The sequence below is a fragment of the Chenopodium quinoa genome, unplaced genomic scaffold, assembly GCF_001683475.1.
Source record: "Chenopodium quinoa cultivar QQ74 unplaced genomic scaffold, ASM168347v1, whole genome shotgun sequence".
NCBI classification, from domain to species: Eukaryota; Viridiplantae; Streptophyta; class Magnoliopsida; order Caryophyllales; family Amaranthaceae; genus Chenopodium; species Chenopodium quinoa.
In genome coordinates this window covers 6,446,078-6,465,005 of record NW_018743920.1, presented here as the reverse complement: position 1 = coordinate 6,465,005, position 18,928 = coordinate 6,446,078, and the positions used below count along the sequence as shown (strand labels likewise).

The 18,928-nt window shown below is 35.5% G+C and overlaps 1 protein-coding gene across 1 annotated transcript; it reads right to left on the bottom strand.

Annotated features, from left to right (window-relative positions):
- Positions 1-2,421: 2,421 nt before the first annotated feature.
- Positions 2,422-15,790, bottom strand: LOC110688200 (ubiquitin carboxyl-terminal hydrolase 12). The gene is made up of 32 exons (XM_021864914.1): positions 15,598-15,790; positions 15,168-15,234; positions 14,851-15,001; positions 14,596-14,753; positions 13,627-13,892; positions 13,321-13,539; positions 13,138-13,246; positions 12,914-13,029; positions 12,583-12,681; positions 11,846-11,955; positions 11,337-11,411; positions 9,813-9,891; positions 9,595-9,741; positions 9,430-9,510; positions 9,219-9,338; positions 8,485-8,607; positions 8,109-8,186; positions 7,862-7,950; positions 7,627-7,735; positions 7,237-7,305; positions 7,040-7,150; positions 5,810-5,865; positions 5,505-5,682; positions 5,296-5,397; positions 5,105-5,176; positions 4,786-4,851; positions 4,564-4,629; positions 4,294-4,380; positions 4,020-4,136; positions 3,834-3,908; positions 3,641-3,727; positions 2,422-3,181 (listed from the first exon to the last, which is right to left on the bottom strand). The coding sequence occupies exons 1-32, from the start codon at positions 15,625-15,627 to the stop codon at positions 3,140-3,142; spliced, it is 3,354 nt and encodes a 1,117-aa protein (XP_021720606.1). The 5' UTR covers positions 15,628-15,790; the 3' UTR covers positions 2,422-3,139.
- Positions 15,791-18,928: the final 3,138 nt, after the last annotated feature.

Below are 18,928 nucleotides of genomic sequence, written 5' to 3'. Positions count from 1 at the left end.
AAATTAGTTTTTAGTTAAAAACAAGTGGAGTCAAGTGGAGAATGCAAATTACAACAAAAAAAGGGGGTTTATAGGGGGTTATAAAAAAACAAAAAAAAAAAGTAATTGACAAATTTTCCATAGAGTTTATGTTTGTCATTTTTCTTTTTCCTCCCAAACTGTTGTAAGAATTGTGTGCTATTTTAGTTTTTCGAAATTTATTTATCATTAAAGAAAAACCAGCTTAAAATGTCTTTACTACTCTCTCCGTATTTAAATAATTGAAACATTTTGACTTTTACGAAGGTTTAGGAAAGTTCGTTGAATTTATTAAAATAATACGTAGTGGGATATAAGTTTGAAAAGAAAGTTAGAATATTATTAAAAAGTAGAGGTAATATTATTAAAAAATAAAAAGAAGATAATAGAAAAGGAAACGTTTTATTTATTTAAACATGGCAGCCAAAGGAAAACGTTTCAGTTATTTAAACACGAAGGGAGTACTATTTTCTTTTAAGGGATTTTTTACCTTATTTTAATTTCCTACCTCGGTTAGTTTTGTTGAGTACAAGTATGAATTCTACTTACATGTTATTCCTGGGAAAAAAAATCCTAATTACATCTTATGTTGTCATGGTGGGAGATAATGAGTACATTAATCTTATTTAGGGACGAAACCAAATATAATATTATGGACGAAATCTTTGTTACGACCTCCGTTACTTTTTAGATGCAACAAAGGAGTATTATTTGTGAGATATAAAATATTTCTTTGTTGCATCTAAAAAGTAACGGAGGTATACAATTTATTAAAAAGCATTCACAAACTAATTTTTCCATTTTTTCTCGCAACAAAATGAAGGCAGAAAGAGAAAAAAAATAAGGCTGAAAAACGGGTAACCAATTATGAAGTTAGTAATACTGGGATAATTTTCAATGGGTGTTTGGAATGAAATAATTTTAAAAATGGTATAATTAGCCACTTAGCCTATTATATCACAAATTCTTGATTAAGATGAACTTTTATTAAGTTATTATTGTAAAATTGGTTAAAGTTACGCCAAAAGTATTTAAAGATGTCCTTGTATACTATAAAAGCTATCATTACATAATTTTACCCTTAAAAAACACTTATAATATATTAGATCAATCATATTAGCTTTCATATCATAAATTCATTAGAAATTTACATATTAAAATACAATCAAACCCATTACAAATAAAAAGTTACCCTTAAAGGATACTAAAGTTCCCATAAAAATTGTTAAAATTACCCTTAAATTAACAGTCTTATAATAAAATTAATGTAAGCCCGCATTCTACAAAACTTATTGTTAGTGTGTAGCCGTACAGCGGCAAATAGACACTAGTTAGATTACCCTTATTACCGAACCTAATTCTAACCCTCTCAAACCTACCTATTTAACTTCATGTTGAAACAACAACAACAAAAAAAAAAAAAAAAAAAAAAAAAAAAAAAAAATCTTGTTGCGTTCATGTTGAGCCATTTAATAAATCAGGCCAAAAAAACTCAACCAAAATATACTATCTTCGATTTAAGTTCAAGTCAGGTCATCTTTTGCCACCCCACACATAACCAATAAATTATCCAAAAATACTTGGAGAAAAATGTTACCAAAAAATTTATATTAACCCACAATTTTTTTCCCCTTTTGCATATTATAACCACAAGTCTAGCCGAGCCGAGCTGAAACCGAACTTGGGTTGCTCAGGCTTGACTCGTTACACCATTGCTCGAGTTCAAGCCGAATCTCGAGCTTTTTCGAGGTTAAATTATCAAGTTTAAGTTACAATAAAACTCGACTTAGGTTCAAAAATCATAACAATATAATGCCTATTTTTAAAATATAATATATTATAATTAAGTTTATTTATTCTTCTTAAAATTATTAAGAATATTCTACCAATATTTAAGATTATGATGTTAAAGAAAGAAAAAAAACGATCTAGTTTGCGAGCTTTCGAGCCGTGTCTTGGTTTGTAAAAATTTGGTGCCAAGCTCGAGTTGTTTTCGCCGGCTAAGCTCATTAACACCCCCAATTTTACTTATGAGTTACAACCTAAACCATATTTGTTTTATAAATTTTTTTTCTATAGCATCCCAACCCACCCTTGTTGATAGCAGAACTATAACGAATTAACAAGGCCTGAAATGGGAAACGTGTCTCTTTGAATTGAACAATTACTTGTGATGTTTATCGTTAGATTAAAACAAGTCACCATTTAAATCACTGTAGATATTTTATAAAAGAGATGCGATTTTGAGGACATCTGTACATATACTTTGTGCATAAAAACATTTTCACCAGATAACTCATGCAGATTTGCAATCAAAGATGGCAATAAGCTACATAAGCACTTCTGGATAATTGTCATGTATAATTGGGCGTGGAACATCTCCAATAAATATGCTCCATAATGTTCCGATCAACTCAGGTATTACCATTACACATAAATGAAGCTGTTAAAATCTTTACTCATTTAGACTTGTCAAGCCTGTACTTGACAAACTTCTTTTACAGGGAAAAAGACCAGATAAAAAACTAAAAAAAAATTAAAAAAAAATAAATAGAAGAAAGAAGAAAGAAGAAAGAAAAGAAAAAGAGAGCGGGGGAGCTGCATAAATAACAAACAAACAATTACCAGTCCGAAACCCCCAAAACTAGACATGTGCCTAAATAAACAGGAGAGGTGAGCAAACGAAAAAAAATGGCGGGCACCCCAACTATGCTGTGTACACATCCCTAAAGCCAAAATCTCATCTATGTACCGTTTTTTTAAACTTACAACTGTCGCTGGGTACGGAGGAACAAACATTACAGCCATTGAAACCAACTCCATAAGTAAAAATGGAAGACCTGAAAAGCTTGACGAGGGTTGCAGACTTGTGGTCGACAAGAAAAATTAAATACCGGCATCAGAAAAAGATCTTCCACATACACACTACAAGAAAGAATTATACAGCTAACAAAATCCATTCTAAATCCTCGCCGACACCCATACTGACCAGGGCATCTGATATGCTAGGTGCTGCTTTGCTCTGGACCAATGAACCATGACGACAACTAACACAGCAACGGAGTACCCCTAAAGGATGCGAGAGTCCGCCATGCAAATATAATTATATCCCAAAATCACCCTAATTGTAGATTTTTACAGGCTTCTCGAATGTATGACGGTTCTGCAATTTGCAACCACAAAAAGTAATTGAATAACACTTCCAAATTTTTTCAGCACTAAGTGCATCAAGAACAATGTATGCTAAATGATTCAGCAGTGTTAATACTGATATAACTGTATTCATAGTTGAATCCAGTTCAGTTTTGTGATATATCATAGTTGAATCCAGTTCAGTTTTGTGATATATCATAGTTGAATCCAGTTCAGTTTTGTGATATATATAGTTAAATTCAGTTCAGTTTTGCAACATATCATAGTTAAATCCAGTTCATTATCATGTTAAAAATAGAACCAAATCTTTCAAACTAACAGTCGGTGGCACAGATCAACTTTAATCATGCAATACATGAAATTAGATTACTTAATAGACCTCATTGTTCAAATGACATATCAATCTAGACTAAATAAATTTTAGGCATGGTATGCTGACAAGACAAACCAGTAAATAAAACACTTTTACCTGATTTGCTGTGTAAGTTCTTTTAGGAGCTGTGTCAGCATGTTCTAATCCAAGGTACTGTTCCCACGCACCATAAACATCTCTTCTCTGAATGGCAGAGACAGAAGGACTAATTCAATAATAAAAATCAACTACAAAAAAAATGCATAGTAAGCAGATAATAGAACAAACATAAAAGAGCATAAAAAAGAACCTGAAAACGACTGGACACAACATCAGTGTCCTGGAGGTATTCTGGACGCCCTAATGAAAGAAATGCGAACTTCCACTGGGGAAATAGAGCAAAGAACAAGATGATTTCATCAGCGCCATAAAAACAGACTGACTTTCAACTTGAACAGATAACCATGAAATGCAGTATCATATGAAATCAGCATACCTTGGAGAATTCTTCATCTGGAACTTGCAATTTCTTTTGTATTCTCACCTTGACTTCAGACAAAGTTTCTCCTTCATGAATGACCAAGAAAAAAGGCTCACCAAAGTTCTGTATTTGCTGTCAAGGGAAAAGTTAATCAGGATGTATTCAAAGATCCAATATCATACATAAGTCCAAAACTCAAAAGGTTATCACTAGGGACAAACAGAAAGAGGTTGAAAGAGGTTGGAAGGAGAGATTTTGAAAGCACAGTTTATAAATGCAAGTTAGCTACCATTTGGTTCTGCGCTGTCTCTTTAGTGAAATGGTACACATGAATTAGTCGATCATGAGGACCCAGGTTCTTCTCTTCTTCAGGAATCTACAAAACAAAGAGATGAACAAACAATGTCAAGATTAATTTAAAAAGGTATGTCTAGATATCATTACATGCTTTACCATAGAAGGCAATTTGGCAACATTAATATTATTTAAGTTAATAGCGTTAACCACAGAAGTCAAGTAACCAAATATTTTGAGCGGAAGAGTATAAGGAAACACTGACCTCTTCTGCTCGTAAAGTCCAGTACTGATCATTTATATTCTCAATTTTTTCATTAGGAGGGAAAATCTGCAATAATAAAGAAGCAAAATAAATATTTGTTTAACTAGATACATACAGATTGTTATATCAAGGTCAAAGGACAGAGATGGAGGCAACTCTATTTACTTTAAAACAATTAAAACTGAACAATAAGTCTATCGGATAACAAGATATAAGCTGCACCTTATAGATCTTGTGATAAAATACTTCAAGCAGCCTCAGCTCAGCATCAGGATGTGACAATTCAACCTACTCGAGAAAAGGTAAATAATAAAATAAAATAGGATAAGGGCTGCTGAAAGGTCAGAAGTTAAGGATATTAACACTCCTACAACAATTGTCTCAATCAAAAGATCAACAATTGCAAAATGAATAACAAGAATTGGAGTTGCAAGAATAAGAGCTTAGGTCAGCAATAGAGGGAATGTAGAACGGAGATATGCACAAAAAACAAGGTGCATAACAACATACACACGTGTACTGCATAAAACCAAGTCTGTACCTTTGTCTTCAGATCATTAAGAACATCCCCCACTGTACTCTGTTTAGGCAGTCTAATAGTGTGAATGGTTACCTTGAAAAAAAAAAAAAAAAAAAAAAAAAAAAAAAAAAAAAAAAGGAGAACCAAAAAATCATTTGAGAACAAATCAAATCCTGGAAATAAAAGGTATAAAAAAATCTCAACCAACTCACTTCATCTTTTGTCGCATGATGGAAAGCAACTTTCAAAGTTTTTAAGCCTTGTAATTCTGGCAAAGGTATGTCCAGAACTTCATAGTACAGTATGTCAGAAGTCTGAAATTTTAAAAATGAAGTTATAGGAGGTTAAAGCAATTAATCAAAACACTCAACGTATAACCACTATCTGTCATGGCTTAAAAGTTTAATAAATAAACCATTACCTGGTTGTAGTGGACCAGCATGTCCGACAAATGATCCACACCCCGGTATTTAATAGGTTGGGGCTTTGGTTGCTGAGAATAACAATTGTGAGATGTAAGCCTTAATTTGGATGGATCGTCCAAACCAAGCTGACGAGCCACTCGTTCTACTACATCATCATATGTATGATGTCTTGACCTACCATTAATAAAAGAAAGTGAAAAGAGTAAGAGCGGATAATACCATAATACCATTCACACATACAACATCCTTTAATCAAGCACACATAAATGAATACGGAAGTGTTAAAAGAAGGCCAACTTACAACTCCAGACAAAAATCATCTTCTTTGGGTCTCTCCAGTGATCTGAAATGAACAACCTATGAAGCAAACAAATAGATAAGGTAGAGAGACACATCCAACAGAAATGAGCATATTGACAGCATAAACAGGTTAAATAAAAATCTACATATAAATCAGCTATCTTAAGTAACATTAACAGCTATTGAGAAGCTTTGGAAGGTCAAGACATACATTATTGACTCAAAGTACCAAAGCAATGGAGATAATAAAATAGACAATTATGAAAGATCCAATAAAGTGTTTACAGTGGGGATAAGCAAGGACAATACAATGCGAGTAACTTTAATCAATGTTTTCAAGTAAGAACAAAGATAATGTAAGCAAACACATGGGAGGGTGAGGGAGAGAAGATTATGAGATGCACAGGTGCACAGCATCTACCAGTGTGGTGTAAATGCTAGAAGATTACCACCACCTGGGATCTTGATGATGAATAACAAATAGCTACAATGTTTGAAGCCTACCAAGGACCAGCTCCTATGTCAGCTCTAGATGGACAAACTAAGTCTCTCAAATGATATATGCAGGATACCTATATTAGAAATTTTCATAACTGATATACAGCCGTCTGATATAATAATTCCTAAGTTTATTCAGTTGCACCACTTCTCTTTTCAGGAACAAACTATGTTAAAATTGACCACGAATATCTGTTAATACTCCCATCAGTCCTGAAAGTTAGACTCGCTTACTATAGACTCTTGTTTCTAAAATCTAGGAGTGCATGAAAAAAGAAAGTGGGTGCAAGGAAAAAGTAAATAAAATAAGAGACAAGGTATGAGAAAAGTGGTTGGGTGTAACAAGGTGGATAAAGTACAAGAGAGAGAGAGTGAAAAAAGGTGTTAATAGTGCGGGATAGGAGGGTTCAGATAGTAAAAGGGGCTTCCCAAAAAAGGAATAAAGCAGAAGCAAGTTGAACTTTTTTAGACAGCTCAAAATGGAAGAAAGTGAGTAGGAAAAACCCAGAATTGCAAACACTAACTTTTTTAATTTTTTAATCTACAAAACCCAGTAATTGCATGCAAAGATAGTATAGGATATAGCAACTGACAATATTTGTTAAGAATACACAATAACAGCCAAAATAAAAGTCAGCCCATCACCACTTATATACATTTCAGACTTGTAGAGAGATACTCCAAATTGGCAACTGAAAGGTTGTGTAAATAGAAGTTCAAGAAGAAAACGTACTTGGCGATTGTGAACATAGTCTAAGAACGAGGGAACATCTGGGTAACGGCATTTTTCTGCGGTTTCAGCTGGAAGGGATTTTTGGAAACAGACTATATCCCCATCTTCAAGCTGGTAGACAAAGATCAAGATTTAAATAAATGGAAATGTACATCATAGTCACAAATAAAAGTTGGAAACGTTTCTAAAAGACATACCTGGCTACCACGAAATGTGAGATTTCGGTCAATGTGTTCGCACATAACAGTTGGTTCAAACTTGATTTCCTGGAGACCATAACATAAAACATCAGACAATTTGTACAGTTTACGCCATAGTGCCATACTCTAATAATTACAGTGATATATGGGAAAAAAGTGTGACCACAGCTATAAAACACTCAGTAAGTAATGCATGTAATCAAGGAAAAATATGCCTAAGCATCTGTAGAAAGCAGTCTATATACGAATTAAAATGCTACTTGGTAGGTGCATAACAGTAGAAATTTCCAAATATTTGTTGTCCAAAACAAGGATATCATACTGTATACCAAGTTGCAACAAATGTCATACTAAAGAAACAACAATAACTTTTGATGAACAACTAACCTCATATAATTCAATTTCTTCATCAACAGCATAGCCAGCCAATTCCTTCAGCTTTCCTAAAATCTCTCCTGGTTTTCCAGTGGCCTTAACAAAAAGTCTTCCTACGTAACTGAAGTGATGAGAGGGAAGAAAAACATTACTGCCATTTATAAATTAGATTGCTTCCCTGAATAGCAAAAGCAGGCTAAATTATCCAGTGCACGCAATAACGATCACGAGAGACTATTAAATTTACCGCATCTCTTCTTTCTCAGGATCATAATGCTTAAAGAACAATAGAATCTCATCCTTTGTCTTGTCAGGAGGTGGAAGAGGTCGTAAATCCTGTATGATATAACAGCTTTAATCATTACCAGAAAACCGTTTCTACTTAGTGCTGCAATTATGCTATTTCAGCCACAAAAAAACTTACAGTTTCCTTTTTACAAAAATAATTTTAATTTAAGTCAAAAAGAGGAAAACAGAAGATGACAGAAACTTACTATTCCAAGCTCTATTTCCAAGAACAACTTAAGTTCTGCATTATGAACCTTATTAGATACTTCCCTTAGCTGTCCAACCTACAACACAAATTCAAAAAAAATAACTTTATGAGATCCACCACATGGAAAATGGAAAAAGCATGCATTCTTGTCACTGATATCTTCAATTCATCCAAATACTTGCAGAATAAACAACTAGCGAAATGTTTATCACATTAAAATCATCCTAAGGAAAACAGTCTGGGAAAAAGGTATCCCTTCAGTTTAGTCATTAATAAACAAAATTCACGGAAAAAAAGGAAGATCTACAAATGTTTTTAAGATCTGAAAATACTTGCCAAACACGTAATGCAAAGGGTTGGAACTGAAGACATACAGATTGGGTTTCTTCCAAAGGTGTCAATGGTCGATTTGGCCGATATGTATGATTTTGGCGCTTAGCCCACAGCCAAAATCGCTGAAATTGTACTGGGATGCCAAATTCTTTAGCAACCTCCTCCTGGATGGACAAAAAGTCAAAGGTTATGTATGAATCAAGCAAATTAACTTGCCTAATCAAGACCCAAAAAAAAAAGGTGCTCAGATTGGTAGGGCAGTGAAGTGCTGTGCTGATCAAGACAAAAAGAAAAAATTCTAACAGATGACATGGAGACCTATAATCTAAAAGGTGGCATAAGGCCTACGTAAGGAGTAGTCCCACAAAAGATGGAAAATAAAACTGCCAGGTTCCTAAGATAATTTCAATAGCAACGCTGTTAAACTTATTAAGAATATCCTTTTGACAAGTAATTTGAACATATAGGATATAGGAGTAATAGTTTATAATAGGAAACACTTTCTCCGTAAAAAGACAGCAGCCAATCCTAAAGATTTTCTGTGATGTGATCCGAGAACTATAATTTTAAGATTATCCTGCCAAAAACAGTTCATACTACACAAGAAAAATAAGTTTCATAAACTATATGTATCAAAGGTATTATTATTTCAAGTTCATCTTGTACTCCAGACAGTGCTGCACTCTTTCCAGGATAGTAGACGAGATCTAGCTATGAGGATTGATCCACATACCAGTAGTATGTTCAAATAAATAAGGATATATAGAAGAATTACCTTGAAAACATTAAATGGCACCTGCTTCTGAATACGAAAAGATTTAACTTTGTCATGGTCTACAAGATCAAAATAGATATCCTTCCCTATTTGCTCGGTCAAGTCATCATCTCGTGCAACCTAGGAAAAATAAACAGTTACAATCAGAACATACATTGACAAGGAAAGAGTATACATACCTAGGATTACTTCCAGAAAGAAAAACAGTAACCTTTATGATGGTATAAAGGTGCGCCTCTGCCTTCTCCTTTTTCTTATGTTCTTTTTCTTCCTGTTCTCTCTTCAAGCGTTCCTGGATACAGAAAAATAAAAATTAATTCTTTAAACATTGCATCTTAAAACACAGCACAAAATTAGCACCACACTAAAGTCTCACCCTAAGATGTTCTGCAATGTCCTTCTCATCCACGTTACACATAATCTTCTCTTTGTCACTTTCACGTATATAAACAAGCATATATGCATTTGAATATTTTGTGAACTTGAATGGAGTGTTATTAAAACCAGGATTTGTCTGTGGTAACTGTAAAGATAAAACAATGTAGAATAAGTTGATATATAAGAAATATTCCCACAGTGCCAAATAAAGTTTACCTCCTCTTCACCACCATACTGCTCCTCCAAAGCTCTCTTCAAATCTTCCTTAGTAACCCGCTCATCATCAAATTTGTACCTAGTAAGCAACATAAAGGGTAGTATCAAATTTGACAGTGAGAGCAGCAGCTTCCACTGCATTATACATCATTGACCAACAGAACATGAACAAAATGGCATCCAAACTACTGTCCTTAGTCTATCAGTTACAGCTTTACTGTCAGCTATGCTAAACCAAATTAGAAACAGAAATCATGAAACAACAGCAGTCGATTAATGAGTACCAAAGTGGCAACATCAACGAGGATTGCAAGTTGAGGGGGAGAGTAACTTGTTGGCTAAATGATAGCAAAATGTCAATGATTCAGAATTAATGTTAGGAGATTGATTGAAAGATTATCAGCCTCAATAAACTTGATTATCAGCATAAACTGATTGGTTTTGGGAAATAAAACAGCTTACATAACCTATTGCATAACTTATTAGTCCTCTTTTTGTCCAGAGGTGGTGGGCAGTTAGTTGGTGGGGACAGGGATGGGGATGGTAAGGAGCTAGAGGTGAAGAGAAGGGTAAAGGGGTAACTGAAGTCCATGAAGGAGAGGTGGGGCTTGATGTGAAGGATTCATGGGGAGCTCCAATAAGGAAGGTGGGGAAATAGAATTCAAAACATAGCCAACCAAACACCTACTAATGGAAATGGGAGTATCATATCCCATTGCTTTCAAAATTTCCCAGCCAAACACACCCTAAATTTGGCCTTTTTGTAATGTCACTTCAGGATACTACTATCCAACTGCCCCAGAAAATTATCACTCCAGTTAAACAAGTCACAACTTCCAAATTCAAATACCCTATTCTGTAAAACTTGGAACTTTTTTATGGTAAACTTTTGAACTATGCACAGAAAAAGTTCCACATTAATGTTATCCCTAATGTGCCATGTATTTCTCCCTCTATTTCCTCCCTATTCAAACAGATTTAATCTCATAGGCTTATAGTGACAAGATAACAAAACCAGATTTAAAATTAGCTAATTAAATGACTTCTCTTCATGTAATTTCTAATGGATGAAAAAAAAATATCAAGATTTATGCATCACTAACGTTCAGAGCTAGTAAAAAAAATTCCCTTTGTCCAGAAATGATCTAGCCATGACTCCAAGAATTATGAACCCATACAAGTTGCAATACTAGACTGTCTATACCAAGCCAAAATGAGTCAAATCACATTCTAAACATATACACACTACACGGGAATTTTGATAGATAGTCAATCAATCAAAGCCTTAATCCCATAAGTGGGGTCGGGTACATGAACCAAATTTGATTATTCCGTGAAGTGATCAACCAAAATCTTCCTCCTCCATCCAATTTTGTTAGATAGTAAATGGAGAAAAACCAAGAAATTTTAATGTAACTACTTAAAATATTCACAAAGCCATAGTATACAGCATATCCTCTAATGTGCAATTCTTTAAATGCTAACGTATAAAAATTATACCAACAGAAAAAGTAAAACGCATACCACTGATCAGTAAGAGCAGGCCTTATAAAGGCATAATAATGTCCACCATGCACCCCACCACTGTGAACCAAAACACTGCAAAACGATATATGTACATATTAGAAGTGTCATCTTTCTTCAAGCAAAGCAACAGTATAGCCCATAATCCGACAGATGATCCCCAAATGACCGCAAGGCTTCAACATAGTTACAACTAGCAATACATGAACATGCTACAATCCAGGGATCAAGAAAATGAAAGATAAAGAAGCTTAAGGTCAAATTAAGAAACTTAGATAAAAGCATAGAGAGACCCAAAAGCCCCTCCCACAAACACACAAAATATCAAACAGAAAAATTAACCTAAGACATGAAACAGCATAGATCTGAATGCCACCTGACCTAATCCTAACATATGAAAAGTTATCCATTCAATATGCTAATGCAATAAACTCACACTACACCAGCTCCAGAACTTTCACCATGAAGCACCCAGAAAGACAGTACAACATGCATAGGCATATACATACCTGTGGAGTGTGTACAGGTTACGAACACTTTTATCAGCATCAGGAGATAGATATTTCCCATTCTCGCGATCCAGATCAAGTTGAAGAGGAAATTCATAGCGATCATTTATCTACAGGCGACCAAGAAAACAATAAGTTTTATCATATTGAAGATACAAAAAACTCTTCAATTATAAATGTGCAAGGTGGTCAAAAAAAGGCAAAATATTCATCTTTTCCTAGCAAATTTCCTAAATTTCTTGGTAAAAGCATAACAAGAGTGCAATGAATAATTAGGGATTTGCAGTCAAATGACTTAGAAATGTTGTACAGCAATACAGATATTACAAGATAATTGGGTAAAAGGAAAATACAAACTCTGTAATACAGATAAGATGCATTTTGAAGGAATATAGCGTACAAAACAGCATTATAATCCACACCAAAAAACCGTTAACCCAACAAAAGTAGAGAGTGAGAGTGAAAAAGGTTGTAACATAAAAAATACATCAGCTTTGAACGTGGAAAAAGGTAAAGGGAAAAAGGAAAAAGGAAAAAAAAACAGCAGAATGTCATAGGGACTGCTTGAGATGTCTGCAGAAGGCCAAAGAGAGCTACTAAAGCATAGTGTTCCCCCTTTTCATCACTTTTTGTGCGCTTGTTATTTTGGTAAAACACTCCACAGGATGATAATATACAAATGTCTAAAAATGTGTATCAAAATCAAGTGATATAAAATGAGGAATGAGATGACCAACCTTCACCATTGTATCACGCATAAAATCATATTCAAATCGCTTGAGCTGCAGTTGAAGAACTGGGGGGAAATCAATAAACAAGACACCCTTCCTAGCATCCTGGGATTGACAGAGTCGAATAATAAGTAATAAATACTGACAAACAGAATCTTCAGGAAGCTAAATTATGCTTAAAAATCAACTAGATTTTATTAAAAGAAGGGATCTTAGCTTAAAAAAATTAAAACAGAAAAATTAATAGGACATCGATATCTATAACCACTGCTTTATTTCATGTGGTACACTAACCAAAGTGGATGTTTTAAGGGTCATGCAATGGTGTAATACTAACCTGTAAACCATACTGCTCGGCATGATACTTGTTATCACCCTCCAATCGCTCAACTTCCACATACTTGTCAAAAGAAGCATAAACATCACGACAACCTTTGACATCAAGCTGAAGGTCTGTGACAGAATATGCAAGAAATTAAGATCACATAAAGACCCCGAGCGGCCAAACCTAACACTCAGATGAGATCGCCAATACAGAAAAATCTAATCAGAAGAGCTTACCATAAAAGGACTCCTTTCTTGTAGATTTGTAATCAACATTTGCACATTCAATATAGTTCATGTGATGCCCTTCAAACAATTGCTGAATAGTGCCCTCAACAACAGTACCCTGGAATGAAACATTAATAAATTATAAACTCTACGGATGAGCAACATGAAAGATTGTTCCATTCAAAAACCTACCTTCATTTTGTCTTCAAGCTTTTCACATAGAACCCTATTTAACTCCTGGACATCATGCTGCATGAAAGAATCATAAGTATCCCATCCAAAAGATTTGGTTAATTCTTTAGTTGCAACACTGCTATCACTGTATTGGAGCTTGTAAAATAAACTCTGAAGAGCCAGAGGAATGCTTGCAGATGGCATATCATTCTCAGTTGTAGGCATATGATACACAGCCTATATACCAAATGCAAAGAGTGTTAGCTTACCGGAAAATAAACTTGTATCCCTAGAATCAATAGGTTAGCTAGGGTTATGACTGACCTTTCTGAAATAAGGAATGTGATAAAGAGTCTGAAGCAGAGAATTCATGTAGCATGTAGCTCCCTGATTCTTAAGTCCAACAAACCCCGTCTCTTTTTTCGAATCGTAGGACCAATAGTCTACAATCTTACGAACAGCAACCTCAGCCTCCACTAGAACAGTATCATTTACAAGATATCCTCTGGTGGGGTCATATAACTCACTTAAAGGCATAAAAGATGTAAATCCCCAATCACTTTCCCGGGCATTGAACTGGTGTTGCGTATCTGCAAATTCACAAGGGTGATATAAAAGAAATAAAAAAAGTAACTTTAAAAGATCTAAACTACCAAATAATGCCTGGATTGCCTACAAATCGACAATACTTTACTTTCAGCACTCATAACTGCCAACGTGACATGATTTGCTAGTGAAATTAGTCCATAAAAGGCTGGGAGGTCATGCATACATATTAACCATTGCAAACAACAAGTGTGACATAGCGCCCAAATCACCAAATAGGTGTTACAACATTAGCATTAACAAAAAACACTCACACCTCATGTCTTTACTTATTGAGTATCTATCATAATCCCTTTATATCAATGCCTTTGATATAATCAAGTCTACAGCTCTATAAACTTTTAAACTAAATCTCCACTTTTACGAGATGAAACGACATATCCACAAAGATACCGTAATTATTACAGCCAAATGCATGTTACAACATTAGCATTAACAAAAAACACTCACACCTCATGTCTTAACTTACTTATTGAGTATCTATCTTACGTAATGAGTATCTATCATAATCCCTTTATATCAATGCCTTTGATATAATCAACTCTACAGCTCCATAAACTTTTAAACTAAATCTCCACTTTTACAAGATGAAACGACATATCCACAAAGATACCGTAATTATTACAGCCAAATGCATGGAAGGGAAAAAAAAAACGGTAAAGGCATTTATTAATTACTAGACATTACCTTTTCTCACAGTATACTTGTTATGGATTTGATTGACCACACCTAAGCTGAATTGTGCATACCTACTCCACCCATAAGGCAAACTAGGAGAATCAGCAACGTCAAGATACATAGACAAGTAGTCCACATTGTTCCCTTTAGGGAAAATTAATACTCGCCTGCATCAAACATTGTATGGTAAGTTTATAACAGCCCACAAAAAGCTCTGCCAATAGCATACATAACGAGATTAACGACAAAGCTACTCATTAGTACCATTTGTAACCACCAACGACAAACACATCTGAATAGTGCTTCTTGGAATTTAAACGGGAGAAATTCTCAATCTTCCATGTAAACCTGGAGGATGGAGGATCCTCTGCCGGTTGATTCTCAGGATTATTAGCAGGTTCGGCTTGTGCAACGACTAAAACGTAAACAAAACTAATTAGCAACAATACAATTAGAACCCTAGCAATGTGATTAGCATACTTATAAACTCAACCAGATCAAATCAACCCCCAAAAGAGATCAATCAACGCGAAAAAAAGATAAATTTCAAACACGAATCCTAAAAAGTTTTGAAATTTAACCTTCCATAGGCTGGTGATTGTCAGCAGCTATATCAGAATGCGGTACAAGCATCTCCTCATCTTCTTGCTGCAAACACAACAAAAATCAAGAGTAAAAAATCCGATCCAACTTACATCAAACCCCTAATAAAAAACCCTAATAACAACTCGAGAGACGATGAACAATCAGCTAATCGAAAACAGTCCAATTAAAGTATCAAAAATCAAAAAAAAAATGCAGAAAAGCCCTAAAACAAACATACGAAACAGCAATCAAAATTGAATTTGCAATAAAACAAACAAAATCGAAAACATTCGAGTGAATTGAATTAAACGCATGAATTGAGCAACAATTCTGAAATTGATAGAAAATTGAAAGCGACGGAAACGAAGAAGGAGAAGAAGAAAAAGAAGAAGAAGAAGAAGAAGAAGAAGGTTGGAGAAGGCGTACGTCGATGGGAGCAGGAGTCATTACAGTCATTGATGGAGGAGAAAGAAAGAGAAGAGGTGGAGCAGCCGTTAATGGCGGAGAGTACGGAGGACAGAGAAAGATGGAGGGAGAGAGGGGGGAGATGGGGGGAATGCAAAATGAAGGAGATCGCCAGAAGGTGGTCAAGGTGAGAGGAAAGAAGGAAAGGAGAAAGGGTCTTTTGGTCTTTTTCTTCAATGATGGGCATTTTCGAGTTTTTCTAGAAGTGTATAATTTTTAATACTCCTGGTAATACTAATACAGTACTCCCTCCGCCCGTACTTATCTGCACTAAAGGACAATTTTGCGGACTCTAGGCAAAACTTCTTGAACAATATTATTGAAAAGTAAGATGAGAGAGAAGGGATAATTAACCCAAATTAAAACAAAAACCCACCACCCCACAAACCAAACCAGCAAAACCACCACCCCACTTACGCAACCCCCACCAAAACCCACCACCCCACAAACCAAACCACCGAACCCACCACCCCACAAACCAAACCAGCGAAACCACCACCCCACTTACGCAACCCCCACGAAACCCACCACCCCACTTACACAACCCCCACGAAACCACCACCAAAACCCACCACCCCACGAACAATGTTCTATCTTTCACAAACCAAACCACCGAAACACAACCCCCACAAACCCAAACCACATAAACCCACCATTGAAACCCACGAGTCGAAGAACGCACGAAACCCAGGAACTCAGACAACCGTAACCCACGAACTCAGACCACCGAAACCCACCACCAAACCCACAAAACCCAGATTTGGAATCAAATTCCACGAACTCAAATTATTGGGTGTGGTGGATTAGTGGCGACGGTAAAGGGTAGGGGATGGTCGGAGAATTGCGCGACGATTTGGGGTCTTGTCGCGGTGGTGCTGGTGCTCTAGGCTCGTATGGGCTGGTGGTAGGGGCGGTGAAGTGGCTGGGGTAAGGTAGTAATTAGTTGGTAAGTAAGTGTAATAAAAAAATGTTAAACAAAGTTAAAAAATAAAAGTAAGGGTAATATGGTCTTTTTACTCTTTAAAATTTACTGAAAAAGGAAAGAAAAAAATTTGTTGCTCATAATAGAGAGCACCCATTTATGGCAAATGTTGCAGATAATTGTGGGCGGAGGGAGTAATAATAATCATAATGGTCTACTTATTAATTCGGTCAAGATTAGTACTCCGTATCATTTTTATAAAGTAAGAAATCAAATTTTATACAAGTCCGGTATTTGAAAAGATTAGGACGGATAATGCGTATGGTGCGCTAGCCTCGGCTAACCATGTTTAGAAAACTCTTTCGATTTGATCATATGTCAGTATGTCATTTGTCAGTATGTCACAGATTTAGCTGTTGGCAATATCGATAAGGGAAAATATGTAATAAAAAAAATAAGTAAAATAATAATAATAATAATAATAATTATTATTATTATTATTATTATTATTATTATTATTATTATTATTATTATTATTACTACTACTACTACTACTACTACTACTACTACTACTACTACTACTACTATTATTATTATTATTATTATTATTATTATTATCTCAAAAACAGACAAAGTCATACAACCTACAATAAATTAGTGGGAAGCCGAGATACAATCTGGGCCCCCACTCCTCTAGTTATAGCAAAGCCTACCCTAATGAAGATATGAGCTGCAGCAGGAGCCCCAATGTCTTGCATCGTTGAGAACCTTTGAACCCGCTTCAGCAACGCAACAGTCTCCTTCTCTAATTCCCCAAGCGAAGAAAAGGAGAAGGGAATGAAACCATATCCAATCAGCTGGCAACTAGCTGCATACTTCACCCGCTTCCGATGAGCCACATCAGCCACAACCCGTCCATAAAATCAGATAGCCCCGTCTGTGTCAAAGGAGAAGACCCTATTAAGTCCACACACACATCGCAACCACGATCCCAGGAATAAAGTAACACATCAGAAGGTCTGAAGGGCCCCGTCATTCCCTCCAGACAACCCCATGTCAATCTCCTTTCTTGCTGAAATCCTAGATCTGTAGCAGATATCAACAAGGGTATCCCGGACAACATTATGCCGATGTTTAAGACCCACAATACCAGCACACGACGCCGCGTGATCACCGAAAATATCCCCAGTAAAAACCCGAGAACAAGCAGAGCACGGCGTCGAGACAGAGAACAATGGAACATCCATCCGGTAGCACAACACACATCGATAAGTCTTTGCGTTCATCGTCTGTCCCAACTCCGAAATAGGAACCGCCCGAAGCCAAGTAAATGTGTGATCTCCCTACTGCGATTTCCACAATGCTGATTGACGAGGAGATAAAGAGAAGGTGGATTCTGCAAAATCGATAACCTTTGTGAAATATATATCTGCCAATTTTTTCATGAGTTTAGAGGCAGCGACCTCACTAGGATTACCCAAAATGTGAGACTCCACCGTTCTATTGAACATGCTCAACGCATCCTCAAAGGCTCGACCAAGGCCAACAACGCCAGCATGCCATAGAAGCTTTGTTTGCAACCCAACAGACTGTAACCACGAAGCAAGAAAAACATAATGACGAACATCACCTGCGGAATAAACACCAAGTCCTCCATACACAAAAGGTAAGGTGGCAAGCCGCCACTGCCAATCGCCAAAACCAGGCCCCGAAGCAGCAACGATACGCTCCAAGGAAGATCGAAGATTATTATTATTATTATTATTATTATCACGGGTTAGTGAAGAAGTAAGTTAGAGTCTTTGAGGTGGGTCTGTTAAATCTGATATTAGGTCTCGTCTTTAATATCAAACTCATAATATAGGTGGTCTAAGTCATTTAAATAAACAAATCTTAATGAATTAAGCAAATCTCAAGTATGGATTATTAGATGAGCCTCGGGTTCTTTTCAAATTTGGACCACTTTATTAATTTACAAATCTTATGCTAGATTTCGATCTTTAGTAAATACATACTTTGTATTCCATTTTCTTTTTTTTAAAAAAAAAAATTATTGTATTACGTTGAAATTAATAGATTTCGTATTGCTATTAACGTGTCATCTTGTATGGTTTGATCAAGGTGCAAACTTTTATCTTAAGGTAAATTATTGTTTGGCAATATCTTTATATACTTAATTTGATCGAGCCTTGTAGAACCTAATGATATGACTCGAGTAATTCAAGTAATCCATATGACCATGCAAGCATGAGACTAAACAAAACCTTGATGGAATTAGTTGTTAGATAATAATTGTCTGATTAACAACATTTATTTGCTCAAATTGAGGTTCGAGTCAAATCAGTAGGGACTATTAAAAAATAAAAAGTG